This window comes from Mirounga angustirostris, unplaced genomic scaffold, assembly GCF_029215605.1.
Source record: "Mirounga angustirostris isolate CCGP_5_RB_7025 unplaced genomic scaffold, mMirAng1.0.hap1 SCAF_12, whole genome shotgun sequence".
NCBI classification, from domain to species: Eukaryota; Metazoa; Chordata; class Mammalia; order Carnivora; family Phocidae; genus Mirounga; species Mirounga angustirostris.
In genome coordinates, this window is record NW_026991720.1 from 108,133,724 (window position 1) to 108,153,411 (window position 19,688).

Below are 19,688 nucleotides of genomic sequence, written 5' to 3' on the forward strand. Positions count from 1 at the left end.
CTACCTGCAGGACGTCTCTCGGAAGGAGATGTTCACGTCCCAGTGGGTGTGGACTCTGCAAGGAAAGAAGCGGAGGGTCAAAGTGGCCTCCAGGATCTGGTACCTGAACAGCAGGGTGTGTGTATGGCATAGCCCTCATCTTCCCCAGAGCGCTGGCCCCAAGGGAACTGGGTTGGCTTGGATTTGTCTCCAGTGCTATCTGGTACCAGCTCAACCAGCCAGTGGCTGCCACCAGGATAGGACCGTGGGGCAGGAGCCGACTCCTGGTCTCACCAAAGGAATTGGGAAGGACAGAAATGAGGCTGCCACACCTGTCCTTCTTGTTGCAGCGAACCCAGGAGAGCTGCCACATTGTGCTGAGGGCGGGGGTGGGGAGGGGAGCTGCAGCCTCTTCTGCGATCAGCCATGCAACTGAACCAAATTCCTAGTTGCTAGAGCTGCTCCAGCCAGGCTGGAACAGGTCAGGGAGCAAGCCCCATGGCCGCTGCCGGCACCGATGGTCCAGAGTCAGCCCAGGTGGGTGCAGCTTCCTGGGTCCCAGCTGCTACCAGTCTGCCTCCTGAAAGCGACCACCGCACTTGTAGGTAGGAGGGATGCCAAAACGAGAGGTCAAGTAAGGAAACAGCTCTGCCCTCTGCCTGTCCCCTCACTCATAGCAGTGTTCCCAGAAAGACCCTCAGGCTGAGGGATGGTGGTTGGAAGCCTGTGTGGGTGTGTCACCCTAGCAAGCGTGGGTATGAGGGCTGGGAAGTGGGGGTGTTGGGGGTTTGGGAGGGTTATTTTAGGGCAGGAGATGTTGGAACACGTTGAAAGACTAGGTGGGAAGAGAAAAGGCCTAGAAACTCTGGGGGTGAGTAACATGTGCTGGATGGACAGACAAATGAATGGACCGACGACAGATAGATGGAGGCATGGAGAGGTGAGTGGACAGTGGGAGGTGTCTCTGCCAGGAGAGGAGATGGTGGGAAGTCAGGAAGAGTGGCCCCAAGCCTGGAAGGGACAGTGGGTAGCCAGGAAAGCTGCCTCCTGCCAAGGAGAATGAGCATGAGTTTCAGGGACAGCTCCGGGAAGGGGGCTGCTCAGCTCCTTTCTCTCTGCCTGGCTGTGGTGGTATCAGGCCCTCCCTTGCTGGGTCTCCCTGACTGCCCTCCTCCGAGAGCCCCTGGCCCTTCCTAGAGCCTCCTTCCTTCCCCACATGGAACCTCGTCGACCCCCTCCCTCCAAGTGGGGGCAGGGTAGGTTCTCACTATGGTCTTGTGGCGTCAGGGGTTCAGGCTGTTTCAGCTTCGGCAGACACCAAGACATGACAAGCTAAACCTGGGCCCTGTCCCCAGGGCAAAGGGTCCTCGCCCTGGCCTGGCCTTCAGCTACCTGGAGACACCAGTCTTGATGTCCCGACCAGAGCCCGGGTGCCTCCCCTGAGCCTGGCCCCCAGTAAAAGTACCTTCTCCTCATGAGAGGGACATATGGGGTGTCCCCCTGTTTCAAGCCTGGTTGCCGCCCACAGGCTGGGCCACTCCCATCGCTGTCACCATCACTGGATGAGAAGCTGGGGGTCAGCTCCTTCTTTAGGACCCGTGCAGTGGGCAGGGCAACTGTCCTCTTGTCTGCCAGCCGCCCCTGGTTCTGGGTAGGGAGGGAAGAGAGGAAGGTTAGGCTGAGCCAGGACCCTCAGGGTCCTGGGAGCTGTGCACTCCAGGCCCGAGCCTCAGGCAGGGTGCAGGTGACGGAAGCCCTCAGAGCAGCTGCTAAGATCAAATAGGCACCATCACTGGCCCCGCTGCAGGGCTTCTAGCCCACAGGACAGGCCCGGGGGTCCACATGGGTCCCAGTGGCTGGAGCTGAAGACAAGAGCAGAAAGATGAGGCCCGGGTCTGCTACCGGGGAGCGGGGTGCAGTGAAGGGATGTAGGCCCTGGCCAGGCTCCTCGTGACACTGCCTCGTCCAGACTCTGCACTCTAGCCGGAGTGTGGGGGTGCCCACCCGGAGGCAGACCCCAGCTTTCTCGGCCCCAGGGAGCCCCAGGGACCACGTGTGCACAACACAGCATGTCTGCATTCTGCCACGTGTTCAGCGTGCAGGTACCTCTGTGTGCTTGTGTCTGCTGGACCGTCCCACAAGCTCCTGCATGAACCCCCAGCCACTGCCAAGTCCTGTCTTCTATTCTGCTAGTGCCACGCAGGGTCCAGTTCCGGGTTGTTTGGAGCCTGAGTCTGGGGCCTGATCCTGCTGACCCCTTGCAAACTGCAGGCCCGGGGTTCACAGGTCACTTGATGGGGAGCCCTTACCAACCTAGACCCTTTGTCCCATGGGCCCCTAGTGAGCCTACCCTCTGGGTCAGAAACAGAGATTCCATTTCTTCCACAACACCTCCTTCTCCCCTCCCTACACCCATGTTGTGAGGATGTGGAGCTCATGTGTGTGCTGTGTGCTGGGAGATCAGAGCAGGAAGGCATGTCCTGTGCACAGACATGGAGGGTACTCCACACCGAGCTTGTCCGTGCTCAGAGCACACTATACAAGGTCACTATACACCAAGGCTCCCTACAGTGTCCTTAGGTCCTGCTGCCCCAGTGGAAGAAGAAAAGTTACTGATTATTTTCGGGTGGGCAGGAACCCTTTTCTCATTTAATAAGGGGTTGCTGTTTCAGGGGGGTGGCAGGGACCTTGGGATTATCTAATTCTCTCTCATCTCTTCAGTCACCTGGGGACCCTCGGACATCCTCTTTCCTGTTGCAAGGACAATGCCATCATACCCACGAGCTTGAGGAGGAAAGTGTGGAGGAGGGTCTCGCCTCACCCTGGACCCGTGTCATCCTGGACCTGAAGGACTGCTAAGCAGCCACCATCGTCCTGCCCTCCAGAATAAGGGACCTTCCCTTCAGACCCAGCCCACCCCAGCTCCAGATTTGGTCAGTGGCCCCAACAGGGTCAGGGGGCCCTAGTCTTCTCCCCTTGCTTGGTCTGGGGACCACAACTGCCCCCCTCTCCTGGCCCCCCACCGCGAGCCACAGTCTCCCCCATACTTGCCCTTATGAATCCACTTGGGACACCCTCCGTATTCCTCTCTGCAACATACTCAGTGAGAGACCCTGGACAGCACTGGGGCCGGGTGGGAGTCTGAGGGTAGGCCTGAGAGATGAAATGGCCTGCTTTGTGGCCCCTTCTGAGATCCCGGCCTTGGCCCTGTGCTCTAACAGCAAGAGCAGAGAGTGGTTGAGCCGCAGGTGCGAGGGCCTGTCTGGTCCAGCTATTGGGCGCCAAGGGCAGTGTTTTCAACAACCGCTGGCCTGTCTGAAGTGTGCACTGCTGGGAAGTCCCACTCCGGTCTGCCCTTCTCTAGCCTGTGGCCCAAGCACCAGGACCTCCTCTCCTGTCTTTCTGCTTTAATTGAACTATTCTCTTAAGAAGAAAAGGAAATGCATTTCCCTCTGCTTCTCATCTGTAGGGCGAGGAGGAGGGGAAAATGAGGGCAGTAATACCGCCACTTGGGATGAGGCCAGACCAGCTATGCTGGCCTGCGGTGGCTCTTGGAGGTGCTCCTGTGGGAGGGGAGCTGAGGAAGAGGGACCAGGATGGGCAGCCCTGACCCCGACCAAGGACAGGGAGCATACTTTCCTCCTACGCACACCCAAGACCTCAGCCACTCACCCCTGCTCAGCAGCGCACAGATTTGAAAACTCTGTGACAAACCTCTGTTGCTAGTCAACGATTGGCGCCTCAGAACACAAGGAGGGGAACAGGAAAGCCATCTTACATGTCTGCACGATCCCTGCACCCAATATGCACACCCACATTGTGCCCCTGGGGTATCTGTGGCTGTGAGGTGTGTATGTACCTTCGGGCCTGGCTGTGGGGGATGGAGGAAGACCATCTCTATGTGGCGAAAGCGGGGGCTGGAAAGACAAGGGGGTCTGTGTAGCTCCTTCCTAAGGGAAGGGTACAGGGATGGGCCTGGGAGCGACCAGGTTCAGGAGAGGCAGGCCCAGGTCTGAGGCATCCCTCATGCAGGACAGGTACCCGGGAGCCCCAGACAGGTAGGCAGTTCGAGGTCGTGGCCTCATCCCTGCCAGACCTCCCCACCCCTCTCCAATCCAAGCAATGTCCCGGGGAAATTGATACTGGGCTCAGGCCACCTGAACCCCACACTCGTGTGAGAGACCTCTGGAAGGGTGGGTTAAGACAGGCTGGGACCATCCAAGCCGAACAGAAACCCCAGGCTAGCCTTGAGGGTGCCCAGAAGACTCTTCTCCAGTACCAGCTGCTTGAAAAGGTGCCTTAAGTGGAGCGGGAGCTCAGCTTCTTGCCCCAGGCAGGTACCGTAGTAGCAGGTAAGAGGTGGGCTGCCTGTGCGCACATACTCTGACCACGAGCTCATGGCAGACAGGTGTGTGGGGTAGGCACACAGGAGAGGCATGGCTGTATCCCCGTCCCCCTGTCCAACTTGTGTGTCTGATCTGGTGTCTGTATTCACAGGTGTGTTTGTGGCTTCCCCGCCTCCAGGGTCCATGAGGAAACCAAAACATCCCTTCCTCCTTCCTACTTCCAGTCCAAAGTAAAGAAGCTGAAGGTGGTGTCCTGGGTCCTCTCTCACCCCTTCCTGTGTGGGGGGCTGCAGACGCCAGCAATAACAGCACAATCCCAACCACCACCAGCAGCCAGGGCCCTAACCGGCTCTCCCCGAGCAGCTCAAAATTGGTTCCTCTCAAGATGCAATTTCTTCTTCAGATCAGTCCTCCAACTATGGCTGCCTGGAGGACATAGGATGTGGAAGACAGTGCTTCAGGGGCAGGCCCAGCACCCCAATCTCTGCTGCTCCCCTAGGCCAAAGAGGGCGTCAATACATGTCTACACTGGGTTGGGGGTCCCACATCAGCCTCCACCTCCAGATCTTGACACCAAAGGCCCACACTGCTCAGATTCTGCCCCCAACTGGGTTGTATCCTCAGACTCTCCTGGACATCCAGGGCCTTGCCCAGCAGGGTTCTAGCTTTTGGCATCCCAGAAACACATGTTACTCACCTCCAAGCTGTGACCACCCCAGAATGTACATCCAGGCCAGCCAACAGTGTCACATCCCAGAACAAGTGTTACCTTAGGACCAGCCCCTCTCCCAAGCCAGGCCAGCTGACACAGTGACACCCCCACCCCCACCCCAGACCTGTGACAGGGCAAGGTCCCAGGCCCCAGGTGGATGGCACTGTCCAGGGAGGAGACCTTTACAGCCTAGGCTGTCCCCAAGACCTGAGAAGAAGCAGCTCCAAGATAGGGAATGGTCAGGTCCTGCATGCAAAGAGCGGAGGGCTGCCCCAGGATTCCCACCCAAAGCGAAGTCTCCCCTATTTGCCCCTGCGGGGGCTCACTCCTGCACACTGGCAGGGTTGAGGTTAGGACTCTGGATCCTAGAGAACAGGCACAAGCTCCACAGGGGAGAAGGAAGACCCAAAGCCCCAACTTTTCTCCCCCATCTCACCACCGGGGAGGATATTCGACAGCCCGGACAGTCGCAGATCGGAGGGTGCACCTGCAGAATCCCCTTGGACATAAGCGTCTTCAGACTTTTTCCTGTGAGGAGAGCCGAGGCAGGACGGGTGAGAGAGCAGGGCTGGGGCACAGGTAGAGCCGGCGCGCACGGGCGCGCTTTCGGGGCGCAGTAAGCTGCAAGGCCGGTTCCCCCTCCTGGCACGTGCAGGAACATCCAACTTCCGAACCCGCTCCCTGGCCCTGCCGCCCCCCACACCCTCGCGGACGCCGCGGGGTTCTGCGGAGCTCAGAAACTCACGATCCCGGCAAGCGCCGGCCCCTGACCAAGGGCGGCCTCCTCCCCGCCCCCTGCGTCCCTCCTCCCGCTCTCCACCCTCTCTCCAAGCCGGTCCGGGGGAACTGGGAACAGGGTTCACGAAGGTCGAGCCTGCGCGCCGGTGAGCGGCGCCGCCGGGACCAGGGCTGTGTCTGAGCCCTCAGCGGGAGGAGGGCGGCCACAGCAGAGCCGCGAGCCTCAAAGCCCAGCGCGACGGGGTCCCCAACTTTCTAAGGATCCCCCACCCCCGCCCCTGTCGCTCGCTGCGCTTCCCCCGTTTGCCTGCTCTGGCGCCCTCGCAACGCGCCCTCGGAGCCAGACTCCTGAATGCTCTGAGCAGGCTGCTCCCAGCCCCGCCGCCGTGCCAGCTCCGCGCGCGCCCCCGCCCCGACGCGCGCCCCCGCCCCGACGCGCGCCCCCGCGGCCCCCACCTGCCCACGACACCCCTCCACCTTCCCTTGCCTTCCAGCAACTCGCACCCGCACCCCGGCCGCCCGTGGGCCCCTCTACTCCCGCTGGAACCTGGTGGCTCCCCGACCCGGGAGGGAAGTTGGGTCCCGCCCAGCCAGCCTCCCGCCGTCTCCCGAGGTCCCCTAAACTTCCCCTGGGCCACACAGCCCAGGAAGCCCGCAAAGACCTTCCGAGTGGGAGGAGGGGCCGGCTCGTGTGCAGCCGGGAGCCCAGAGCACCGCGGCTCAAGCTGAGGTGGCGGTGGAGGCCGAGGGCGCTCTGCTCGGGTCCACCAAGGCGACCGTGCTGGGGGCGGTGGTGGGGGGGGAGTGTCCCCGCGGCAGCACCAGAGTCGCAGCGCCCTCTCCGGGCGGAGATGGAGTCTCCCAGGTGGCAGAATGAGGGGGTCCGGACCCAGGGGTCCTCGGGGAGCAGAGGGGAGGGACCGTAGCGTCCTGCGCCCCCACCGCGGCCGCACCTTTGTGGCGGATGCTGCGCCTCCAGTCCTTGGCCGTCTCTCGGCCGCTGACGAACTGGAACTCGTTGGGTGTGAGCCACTCGCCGCGGTGGCGGATGGACGGACCCTTGCTGCCTTGGCTGATCAGTTCACCCCTACCCCCACCCAGTTTGCGCACGGAGAGCAGCGCGCGGTTGGCGCCGCGCTCCACCTCGATGCCCGGCTCGCCGTTGTCCAGCAACGGCTGGAAATCCGGGGCCGCGGCCGCAGTGGCTGAGACGCGTTCGAGGGCCAGAGGGCCCCGGGGCAGGTGGAGGTGCGGGGCGGCCTCGTGCAGGCTCAGGTAGGCGCGCGGGGAGCGGAGTGGTGGAGCCCACAGCGCCTCGTAGCCAGCGGTCGCGGCGGGCAGCGAGGCGGCCGGGGCCAGGGCGGCCGCGGCCGGCAGCGGTGTCGGGTAGCCTGGGAGCGGCGGCAGTGGCAGTGCGGCCCGGGTCGGATGGAAGGTGGCCAGAGCCAGGGCCCGGTCTTCGCGGCCTGGGAGCTCCTTCTTGACCGCTGGCGTGACGGGCGGTGGCCTTGTAGCCTGGCTCTCCGCCGCCGGCGCCACTTGCTCGGGCCTCGGCTGGCGTTGGGTCTCGAGGGCGGGGGGCCCGGGAGTCTCCCGGCCGCGCGCCCGCCCTACCCGCTACTGCGCCCCGGCACCTGCGGCCACGCCGCCCGCCGGGCCACCACGGGCCGCTTCTCGGCCGGCTGCCGGGGCCTTGGCTGCCCGAGACCTGGTGCTGAGGGAGCTCCTATCGATCCCCTATCGACCTGCCGAGCGCCGCAGCCCCGGGGCCCCAGGGCTCCACAGGGCCCTGGGCCACCTGCGCCCGCGCCCCCTGGGGCGGCCCCGCTCGCTGGTCCGCCCGCAGGGCCCAGCCGGACAGTGGAGTCCAGAAGTCTCCGGCCCTGCGCCCCGCCACGCCCGGGGGTCCCAGGCCCCAGCCCCGCTCGCCGCCCCGCCGCCCCGGCCGCGCGCCCGCCCGGCAGGGACTTGGGAGACTCCCGCCGCCGCCGCCGCCGCCACAACTTGGTCCATTTAAACGCCCTGGCTCGGCGGGCGGGCGGGCGGGCGCGGGCTCCAGCAAGGGGTGCGGGAGGGCGGACTGGGCTCACACGGCTGGCGGCGGGGGCGGTGAGACAGGGCTGCGCCCCTGCCCTATTTCCAAGCGCGCCAGGGTGTGCGAAGGAGCGTACGCTAGCGAGAAGCTGCGCGCACCGACCGCGCCATCGTTGAGGGAGTCCTGGGGCGCAGCTGGGAGTCCCGGACTACACTTGGGGAGGGGGCGGGCCCAGGACCGAGAGTGGGCTCCTGGCGCAGGAGGGATCTGTGATTAGGAGCGGCCCGCTGGCCTGGCGGTTCTGGGTAGGAGTGTTTTCACAGCGGCGGTGGGTGGTGGGCATCAGTGTCGGGCGTGGGTGGTCTCCTCTGCATCTGCAGGGTGTGAGGCTGTGGGTTTGTGGTGTGTGGCCTCTGCAAATGTGTTGGGGAGGTTTCATGTTCTGTGAACAACACGACAACGATGCTGTCAATTACCGCCGCCTTATTACTCTGCACTTTACATGCCTTAGTTCACTTGATCGTCTCAATATGAGTTTTCCTCTTATTCTCATTTTATAGATGAGGAGGGTGAGACACAGAGAGGTCAAGTAACTCTCCTGATGTCATACAGCTGTTTTAAATCCAGGCTCTCTGACTCCAGGACAAACAATATCTGAGCCATGCTGTGGGGCAGGAAGGTGGGCTAGACGCAGTCTGGTTGAGGGATGGAAGATGTGGGGAGGAAGAGGGGCCGATGAGTGCGAGATTGCACACTTGAGCACATTTCTGTTCCCTAGTATGAGCCAGTCTGGGGAAGAGGAACCCTCTACACTCATGTCCACTTTGGTGCCTTGAGGAAGCAGGTCAGCCTTGGCCCAGTCCTGGCATGAGGGTGGCTTGTCCCTTGGTGTTCAACTCCCATCTCCCTGCAGGCCAGCATGCCAGCATGCCAGCCTTGCAGTAGAAGCATTAGGAAGAGAAACAGAAACCTACTGATAGCTGATGAGACAGGTTTGTCTTTCTCTGATGTGTTATTCTGAACAAGCTAGAAAGTAGCCTCAGATCCCATCCCAGCGCCTAGACCCCCACTGAGATGCATTTGGCACGGAATTTTTGTGGGCATCTCTCTGACCGGGCTCTGGGGGGTTGAGCTGGACCACAGGCGTGCTTGCATGAGCACCTTGTGCAAGGGAGTGATGGAAGTGAGGGAGCACACCACCCTCACCCACCTCCTCCCAGGCGCCTGCACCAGCTGGGCATGAGCCTGACCCCTGGCTCCTGCTCTGCTCTCCCTTGCTGATGCACACTGCCAAGATCATCTGCAACCGAGGCACCAGCCAGCCCCAAGACTGACTCGGGGAGCAAGGTCTGGGCTGAGACCAGGAACGTGTCTGGGAACCTATGCACCCAAACCTCTCTATCCCCCTTCTGCTCTACTCTTTGTCCATCTGCCTGCTGGGATTTAAGGGGCCAGGTGTGAATGTGGGTATGAAAGTGAGTGGTCCTATATGGTGTGCCACCCTCAGCCCAGTTGCCCTCCGTGCAAACTGGACACCTGCACATGCCTGACCCTAGGTGCACACTCACCTTGTGCGGTCCGCGTCTTGCTCTCAGGGGTGCTGCCTCCATGTCTAATGGATGCAGGAGGCTGTTCCTGCCCAAGAGCCAAGGCCCACAGAGGAGCCATCATGCTAATCTGTGGTCATGGTACAGTGTGGAGAGGTTATCAGGGCTCAGCGTGAGGCCAACTGTCTGGCTACAGCCCTGACACTGCTTTCAAGAGATGGTCCCCTCCACTCAGTTCTTCTCATGTTTGCCTGCACCTATTCACTGACCCTTAGGCCTCCTAACCCCTGACCTTTAAACTGGGGTTTGGGGAGGGAAGGCTAGTGAAGTTTATCTCTAGATCTGAGAAGGTACCATGTAGCCTGTGGAGGGGGCCTCCCTTCCCTTCTGCAGGACCACCCTTGACTCACCCCTGACTTCTTTCATCCTGAACAGGCCCACAGTGGTGAAGGAGGGGCAAAGGAGGCCCCAACTCTGGCTTTCGGAAGTGGAACCCAGCTGGCAAGGTAAGGGGCCTAAACTAACCTAGCTCACCCAGCCTAACCTCCATGCTACTATCTGGTTCCACCTCTCTCTGGAGGATCAAGGGGCTTCCTAAAATGACCATGACTGGGTTCAAAGCTCCCTGCAGGACCCCTTCTCCTCCAAGGGCCACACCCTGACTTTAAGGAGACCACCTTCTAGGGCTTTGGCTGATCAGTTCACCCCTACCCCCACCCCTACCTGTTTCCCTCTCTTCATGGGAAGTAGACCTCTCTGCCCACAGGATCAGAGCCACTTTCCCACAGGGATCAGGCATCCTTACTCCTGGGCATTCTACCCCTGCCACAAGGATCTGCTCACTTTCTTCCTCCTGTCCACCTGTGTCCTGGTTTGGAACCTGCTCTGTACTTCCGACTGGAGCCAGAGGTCAGAAGGACAGAATTTTGGCTCTAGAATCTCCCCCCGCCTGGAGTTCAGGCCTGGCGGCACCTTCCTTGGGAAACATCGGTGGGAGCGGCTGCCCAAACCCCTCCTCTGGCCCTCAGAGGCCCCGCCCCTGCCTTCCTCGCGGCCACGGCGGCGCCCTCGCTGCTCGCGGTCCCCCCGCTGGGGCCCCTCTGCAGCTGGGCCGAGGCCAGGCCGGAGCCCCCGCCGTGGCCGCCGCCACCACCGCCACCGCCAGGGATGGGGAGGGGGTCATAAATAACCCGCGGGGTGGCGCGGCCCGGGCGGTGCAGAAGGTGACCCGAGACATCGGGGAGTGCGCGGGGGCGGCCCGCAGACCCTGCTGCCCCCAACCCGGGCTCGGCCAGCCTTGACCGCCTCTTCTGGAGCTCTCCGACCCAGTCCAGGACTGGCGCTCCTGCCAGTAGCCTCCCTCCCATCCTGGAGGGCCTGCCTACCCCCATCTCCAGACTGTGCCCCTCAGAGCCCCTTTTCATCCAGTCCTTCACCAGTCATTTATTGAGCACCAGATGTGGAGCCCCAGGGAGAGGGATCCAGAGGTGAGGCTGGGAGATGCAGAGGAAAGCAGTGTGTCTCTGGATCTCAGGTGCATCCTTGGGCCTGCTCCCTCAGCCTAGTCTTCCTGAGCTCATCCAGGGTGACTGTCAGGGTGGGAGAGCAGGCCCAGACATGCCAGGCACGGGAAGGCATGCAGGGACAGACCACACAGGTGTGAGCACAGCTGACACGTCTCTGAGGAAGTACATCCTTGTGTACACATCCGTGTCCTCAGGCAAGCACCCGAAGCCCGCAACAGATACGTACGACAGGGTACATTCTCAAAAGCGCAGGCGCAGGACAGGGGCTTGCACGGATACTGACATCTTGAACACACACGTGCACGGACAGTGTATGTATTCGTTCACGTACAGCACAGCCAGAGGTAGGACACCAAGACGTGTGCAAAAACATCCGTAGACACACAGGCCTGCACCATGGGCTCCATCTGGATACAGCTGTCATATCTAAGACAGCATGGCTGGGGCAAGGGTCTGGTTTAGGAAGGGTTAACCTGTGAGGTCAAAGGTCAGTGGTGAGTCAGCTGGGGCTCCCCCAGACTCCCTGCAAGAGTGGCCTGAGCTTCTGGGAGGAATGTGTCTGTTTCCAGCTGCAGGTCAGACACAGGAGGGGCTGCCCTGCGAGGACATGCCTTACCTTTGGCCAGTCACGAGCTGGCGGCAGGCCATGACGTCTCCGTCTCAGGAGTAGAGATGTTTCCGAGCCCAGTTTGTTCACTGACCTTAACATATGCCATTTAAAGGAGAAAGAGATAGGACCTAGGGTCCACCTTACGTTCTCCCGTGGGTGTGCAGACTTGGGGCACCCACAGGGCACACGCTGCCGGAGAGCACTGGTTACACGATACTCACCTGCTGTGTTACACAGAAGTTGGGACACACACACACTTTCTCAGACACCAATACAAGGACACAAATGAGCTCAACACACAGAGTGCGCTGGGTACACTGAGGTCGTACAGAGGAAGTTGCTGGTCTGGCAACATGGGTCGGAGTCTGGCTACCACTGGATCTGCTTGCTTGGCCCCTCTTTTTTTTTTTTTTTTTTTTTTTTAAAGATTTTATTTATTTATTTGAGAGAGAATGAGATAGAGAGCATGAGAGGGGGAAGGGTCAGAGGGAGAAGCAGACTCCCTGCCGAGCAGGGAGCCCGATGCGGGACTCGATCCTGGGACTCCAGGATCATGACCTGAGCCGAAGGCAGTCGCTTAACTGACTGAGCCACCCAGGCGCCCTTGCTTGGCCCCTCTTGAGGAGGGACGAAGACACCCACTTGCTGGCATCACTGGGGACAGAGAGCAGCACCTGCCCCAGAGCAGCCTGCCGGGGGCTGTGGACCCTTCTTGGCCAGGGTTATGCTGAGGTAGGCTGAAACAGGTGGTAAGGACGGCAGACTCTGCAGGGGCCTGAGATTTGGGTCCTCCTGGCTAGCCACTGAATGACCCAGTCTTCGCTGCCCTTCTTTGGACCTTAGTTTCTCCATCTGAAAAATGAGATAGGGGCTCAAAATCTGTGGGTTCCCTTTGGCTCAGAGGAGAGCAGTCAGGGTAAGATGTGGCTACATGTGCCCTGGTCAGCACGGTGAGGCAGGCCTGGCACACCCTAGATGCTTTCTCCATAAATGGGCCCAGAGTGCAGGACCTGGGGGGTCCACTCCAAGGTAGGGCCAGGTAAAGGGCAGGAGCAGAGTCTTCCAGGGCCCCTCGGGACCAAAGAATCTATCCCAGTGAATGGGCATGAGGGCTGGTGTCACCCCTTTCTCTCCCTGTCGACACTGCCAGCCTACTGCCTGGACATGGCTTAGGGTGGAAACGGGGTTGGGGGGGACCCCCGGACGCAGCTGGTGCCCTGCTGGGTGGATGTGGGTGCCAAAGCCCCACGTGGTCCTCATCCCTCATGGCACAAGCCTCTGCAGCACCAGTCACCCCCTCTTTCAGATGTCAGGTCAGGGAGATGACCAGAGTGGAGTAGTAGAGCTGGGTGCAGCACGCAGACTCAGCTCCAGTCCCATTACACCCCTACGTCCCAGGAATGTGCCAGCAGGGGCTGAGTGTGAGAGACGAGGAGACCCTTACCTGAGAGTGTAGGGTTTCCTGTGTGCTCGTGTGTGTCCATACTGTGTGCTTATATGTGAATGTGCTTCCCTCCTCCTGTGACCACAGTCTTGCTGTCCACATCAGCTCATAGTCAGCGTAGATCCCACATGAAGGCCTTAGGGACCCACGCTCCTCATTGTGGGGGTATAGGCCCTGGAGGGTCAATCCCAACTCGGCTGGTCACATGTGTACTCTTTGCATGGTCAGCTGTCTTGGCCTGGGCAGACCTGTGACCACAGTCCTGATAGAGACATTAGGAGGTGCTGTCCTCAGAGTCGTAGGGCAGCGGTCAGGCTCCCATGGGGGGGAGTGGGTACTGGGGGAGGAGTGGGCTTGGATGTGGGAGGGGCCTTGGAGTTGAGCATGATGAGCATGATGGGGCAGAATGGGCTCCCGTGGGCTCTCTGCCAGGACTGCCAGGTGGAAGTTGAAGGAGAAGAGGGGACATTCAGGTGGGGACCCTCAGCACAGAAAGCCTGGAGGCAGAGGGAAACGGGAGGTGAGGGGTCAGTTGGTGGAGGGCTAGGAGGGTGGGAGGCTACAGCTGCTGTCTCCAGGCCCAGCTCTGAAAGACTCCCAGGCTGCACAGGGAGTCCAGACTGGCTCTGGGAGCAACTGTTAATACGTTGGACTTCCTGCAGAGTGTGAGCTCCCTATGAGCAGGACTTTTGTTTTCTGACATACCCCCGTGTCAGCATTTGAGGGCTGCATACAGGGGTCCATCCTGGTGTGGCCCACTCAGCCCAGCGTGGCCTCCCTGCCCTGGGGAAGCCCCATCCCTGCTCACCTCTTCTCCCAGCACCTGTCCACTAGGCTTCTGCCCAGGCAGGACTCTGAATACCCTCTTGTCCCCAGAAGATTCTCAAGAGTTTGGCCACAGGCATCCTCTTCATCAGAGAGAGAGAGAGAAAGTTCTCAAGCCTCTTGGCAAGGCCTCATCCACTATGCTGCAGCAGGATTGCAACTCTGAGCCTGCCTGCGCTGGGAGGAGGGGTGGTCTGGGTGTACCTCACACACAGTCCCACAGTCAGGGCCACCAGGAAGACCAACAGTCACTTTGACGGCATGGATTTGTCGCCTCAAGAAGTAGCAAGCCAAGGTGGTCAGTGAATTCACGATTTCACGAGTCCAGCCCAGGCTGGCTGTTTGAGGTCATCGACTTAGCCTGACCCCATCCAAGGCCCGGTCCTCCTTGCCAGTGGGCCCATTCCTCCAAGGGCTGGTTGAGTTGGTGACATCCCTGTGGGGTGCCCCGAATGCATTGACATCTGTGAGTGCCTGTCTGGGTGTGAGTTTCCTTTATTTTTATTATTTTTAAAGATTTACTTATTTGGTGGGGGGAGGGACAGACAGAGAGGGAGAGGGGAAGCAGACTCCATGCTGAGTGGGGAGCACAATGCGGGTGCCCAATCTCATGACCCTGAGATCCACCTGAGCCGAAACCAAGAGTCAGACACTCAACCAACTGAGCCACCCAGGCACCCCTGGGTGTGAGGGTTCCTTTATTACTGCAACCCACTAAGTCCTCCATGGGGTCAACTCACCTTCTGTGCGGAGTGGCCCCGCACACTGTGCCATGAGAACAGGAACTCTGTGATGCCCAACCGTGTGAAGTTATGCACAGTGCCCCAGGTGCAGTCTCAGAAGTGGGTAGGCTGAAGAGTACAGCCTGGTACGGGCTGAGACCCTGAGCAGAGCCCATCGGCAGAGGCCAGACCCACACCTACCTCCGGCAGGGGAGGGGCAGCGATTCCAGGGCTCTGTCCAAGGCCACAACCTGGCACTTTCTCCAGGGCATTTAATAGTCCCAGGTTGGCCTTGGGGGCCTTCCCACCTGCAGACTGGCTAGGCTGCTTGGGGGCCTGGGGGAAGTGGGAGCAGAAGAGGCAACCGGAGGGACTGGGGCTGGTCTGAGGGGGTTTTACCTCTGCATAGAGGAATATGGGCATCCCCAAATGTGGAGTCCTCATGCCCTGCTCAGGACAAAGGATCCTGACCTTTGATGCTCTGTGTACATGCAGATGCTAACAGAGGTCAGCGTGCTATAGACCCCTCCCAGGAGAACAGACAGACCATTCTTCCAGACTGGGTGGCCTTGCCAAAATATGAGTCTGCCACATGTTGGCAGTTGAGTAACTGTGTGTCTAAGGTCTAGCAGGTATATGTGGGCTCCTGAGCTCCTGGGGCCTCAGAGACGTGACAGGGTGATTCATGACTGGTGAGGGGCAAAGCCAGAACTCCTGCTGGGTTATCCCATCTTCCATCCAGGAACATGGTCCTCAGCGAATTGTCAGCTTCTGCTTGATACCGTGATTTTGGCCTCAATACATTGGGATTTTTCTTAGTGCTTCTAGTTGACGCCTTGCTATGTATTAGATGAGCTTCACTCATGGGCACATGCCCTGAGACCATCCCCACAGATCAGCCTCGCCTCTCATTCCTGCCTCACCCACCTCTCAAACATAGGCTGGGTTGAGGGGTAGATGGGTGGGGGGATGGACTGACGGGTGAATGAGTGGATGATGGGTGACTGGGTAAGTGGGTGGGTTCTACACTAGGCACTCTTCTCTTTCATAAGACTTTTGTGGTTTCCTTTACAGACTATGAACCTGAGTCTCTAGCTTCAGTCCAGACACCCAAGATAAGCAGGTGGGAGCAGGGCCAACATCACCACCAGGCACAGAGAGCATAGAACCTGGATCCCTGGTGCTTTTAGAGACGACAAAGACATTTTACTTTAATTTCCCTTAAAACCAGAAGGAAGAAAATAATATAATAGCCTGCCCTGTGCATCCACCCTACAGCCCCCTGAGTCTTTTTCCTACCGCCATGCTGTCATCCCCATCTCGCTCGCAGTCCCTCAGAGAGCAGGCACCGTACTCCTCCCCATTAGCCAATCAGCAAACCTCATATGTGCTCCCTTCTAGATCCCTTTCCTTCAAATACCTAGTCTGGCCCCTCTCACCTATGATATTTCTGTGATACTCCCAGACTCTGCCCCCACTCATCCAGTACCTGATGGGCACATCTGGCCAACTTGCTCTCCAGGGGCTCCTTTGGGAACAGTCTGGGACCCTTGGCCTCCAGGCCTTGCCTCCGCCCCTGGGTTCAGCTTCCTGTTTCCCTGTCTTCTTCAGTGTCTGAGCATGGCTGAGTTGTTGCCTTTGCCCAGGAGTGTCACTCCCTAATATCACTATTCTGTGGCCCTGTTACCACTTGTGTAGCAACTTCTGCATTTGGGAGTCCTTTCCTCCATTGAAAAATTTTAAATTATATTTTATAACCCTATTGATATAAAGACAAATATAATCCATGGTAGATATATTATTTAATCTTCATTATTATTATATTATTTTTTTTCCTTCTGGTTTTAAGGGAAATTAAAGTAAAATGTCTTTGTCGTCTCTAAAGGCACCAGGGATCCAGGTTCTATGCTCTCTGTGCCTGGTGGTGATGTTGGCCCTGCTCCCACCTGCTTATCTTCAAGACTTACAGCAGCAACCCCTCCTCCAAGAAGCCTCCCTGGATTGCCTTCCTTTCCTGTCAGGGTGTCCTGCACCCCAGAACACCAGCACATACCCTGGACCCACAGGTTTCTTACTGTGTTGCTGAGGCCCTGGGCAGACGAGGGTGCTCAGAAGGGCCAAGTGGAGCCCCCCTGGGGATGCTGATTTGGGTGACTTCACTGAGAAGTGATTCTGGCAGGCTGGTACGGAAGCTGAGCTGGAAGTGGCAGTGGCAGAGGGAGGTGGTGTTGACAGAGACTGAGATTTTGAAGAAAGACCTGACCTCTAGGGAGGGGCAGGCAAGGCCAGCAGACATCACTCCCAGTTCTGGGTGAGTGGCAGGAGCCCAGGCCCAGAGTGGCCCTAGCTGCCAAGACCTCCCCATCTCTGCCTGTAGGGACTCTGCCTGTGTCTACCCCTGCAAGTAAAGCTGGACCAGGCCATCACATCTCTGGAGCCGGGGGTTTGACTTCCCTCTTTCTGGGCCCCCCTCCTCCAGCCATTTTGCCCCCCGGGTTTCCAGGCAGGTCCAGCTGCTCCCCCCATCCCCCAACCCTACTCTGGCTCTGGCCAGGTTCTCAAAGGTCTACCAGGGAGGGTGGGGCACAGACATGCACATGCCTGGGTGCACACCGAGCCTCTCTCTTGACCCTCGAGTGCCCAGCCTGGGGATTGAGTAGTGGCCACTCAGATTGGTGATGTGGGGATGGGGGTCTAAGGGCATTTACAGCCCAGGTCCAGGGGATGACTAGGTTCCTGGTGCCTGCCCATGATGATAGGAAGCACTCAGATCCCTGGGCACCATCAGGCTGCTCTGAACAGCACGGGAGGGTTCCAGAGCAGAGGACTCACCCCCCTCCCCCAATCCCAGTGCCTGCAGCACTGAGGCCAAGACTAATAAAACACCCACCTCACAGGAGACAGCTTTATCTTGTTGATCGGAAGTCTGCCAGCCCAATTTATGATGGAACATAAGCTCTCCAAATCTGAATTTATGCTCTGTAGTATAACGAGAGGTCAATGGGATTAAAAGTGGGCTTGTGAGAGGGCCATAGGCAGCTCAGTCCTCCGCGCTGCCACAGGAACCTCATGGCCTGAGTCCCTGCACCCAGGGGAGGACAGCACAGCCCAGCAGCAGGACAGGAAAAGGGAGGGCAGGGGAGAGATCAGCCTGAGAAGGGGAAAGAGGATGGGAGGCCAGGCAGGAGAAGCGGACAGAGCGGGGCACGGAGCCTGGGGCTGCTGCTGGCCTGGACCATCAGTGTGACAAAGCAGGCACTGGGGAAGAAGGGTAAAGACAGGTAGGGATCAGAGCCTTTCATGCAGGGACAGGGGAGCTTTCTCTCGCCACCAAGCCCTGGGCTACCCCTGGCCCTGAGAACGGGTAGGAGATGGCCCTGAGGCAGGCTGAAGGACAGAGTTCCGACCCTGGCCCCGGGGCCCAGCTCAGTCAGACCGACCTCCCTGTCCCCCTCCTCGACACCCTCTGTCTTCAGCACCCCGTGGAGTCCTGGGTGAGGGTGAGAGAGGGGTGTGCTCTGTTTAGGTGGGGCCCTGCACACCCGTCTAGCATGAGACTGACTTTCTGAGCTCAGGTAGACCCTGGCTTCAGAATTTATACAAATAAACGAAATGAGAAGTGCTGGCAGCCCTGATCTGATTACACAGTCATTCATTCTTTGGTCGTTAATAATTTGTGCAATAAAGGGTTTTGGCCGCTCAGTGTGAGGAGGAGGCTGTGGCCCAGCCTTCCCTTGGCGCCGGGCCGCGGGAGCTGGAAACATAAATTATTAGTTTCTTATCGCTCAGCCTGCCATCGCTCATGCTGCCAGGAGCCTGGCAGGAGCCAGCGGCAGTCCCACCGCCTGCCTTGGCCGGACTCTCAGCTGCCGTTTGTTGGGAGACTCTGGGTGAGGCCCCTCATCGCCCCCCCCCAGCCCCTCACTGGTGGGACCCTGAGCCTTCAGGGTCTGCTTAGGGGCTGCAGCTGGCACTGAGGCCTATTCTGGAGCTAGGGGAGCTTTGGGGTTTGAGTTCTTGTGCTCTGAGCCTCAGGCCCTCCCTCTCTGTAAGTGAAGCCGAACCACTGGAGGTCGGTCAAGCAACCGCACCCTCCTGGCCCATGGTATTTGCTCAAAAGGGCAGTGGTCATTGTGAGCAACACCACGGAGGTCCACAAACCGCTCTCCACCTTGGCCAACCCCCCGGTCAAGGGAAAAGAAAGGTCTGTATCCGGGTGCGTGTCAGCTCCTCTTGGTATGAACGTGCCTTCCTGGGTGGGACTCAGAGTGTGGTTTGGACCAGAGTCAGGTGAAACCTTTCTCTGGCCTTGCTTTGTGGTGTGTCTTCCAGCTTTCTTCATTTCCCTGGTTTCTGTGTGGGCCACAGGAGTAACCAGCCATTTCCTGTCTGGGGTCAGGCTGTGGTGTCCCAGCAGGAACAGGGGTCTCCGCCCCGAGATTGTGCCCATAATTCCTTTTTTTAAAAAAGATTTTATTTATTTATTTGACAGAGAGAGACACAGAGAGAGAGGGAACACAAGCAAGGGGAGTGGGAGAGGGAGAAGCAGGCTTCCCACGGAGCAGGGAGCCCGGTGCGGGGCTCGATCCCAGGGCCCTGAGATCATTACCTGAGCCGAAGGCAGACGCTTAACGACTGAGCCACCCAGGCGTCCCTGTGCCCATAATTCCTAAAGTGGCCTCTCTGATTACATCTGATCTGTAATCAATCGGGGATTTCAATATCGAATAAGGGAAATTTTATGACAAATAAACAGAAGAAAACGAGTCCCCTTTGAAAATAGGTGGGCAGACACAAAGGCTCCTATTGCATGAGTCCACGTACAGAAACATCCAGAACAAGTAAAAGAATAGGGAGAGAAAGCAGCTTAGGGGTTTCCAGGGTCTGGGCTGGGGGAGAAATGGGCAGGGGGGCTTCTGGTTCGGGGACTCCTTTGGGACATGAGATATTCCGCAGCAATGTTCTGGGGTGTGGTGGCACAGCGTTGGGAATGTACTTATGCTCATCACATGTTCAGTTGAAAACAAGTAATTTTATTTAAAACAAATAATAAACAGTATACAGAACATGAAAATGAACAATATGAACCAGAACAATATGAACCAGAGAGAAAGAATATAGGGGGAGGGGGTGAAACAATCTGGCGGGGCGTCGGGGTCCGGCGATGGAACTAAGGGCAATTGTACAAGGAGCTCTCCCAGCAG

General features: G+C 58.9%; 1 protein-coding gene across 1 annotated transcript; it reads right to left on the minus strand.

Annotated features, from left to right (window-relative positions):
• LOC135362168 (uncharacterized) lies at positions 1–15,789 on the minus strand. Its single transcript, XM_064575594.1, has 6 exons — positions 15,784–15,789; positions 14,686–14,820; positions 6,729–7,329; positions 5,474–5,565; positions 1,445–1,626; positions 1–55 (listed from the first exon to the last, which is right to left on the minus strand). The coding sequence occupies exons 1-6, from the start codon at positions 15,787–15,789 to the stop codon at positions 1–3; spliced, it is 1,071 nt and encodes a 356-aa protein (XP_064431664.1).
• Between the last annotated feature and the right edge of the window lie 3,899 nt (positions 15,790–19,688).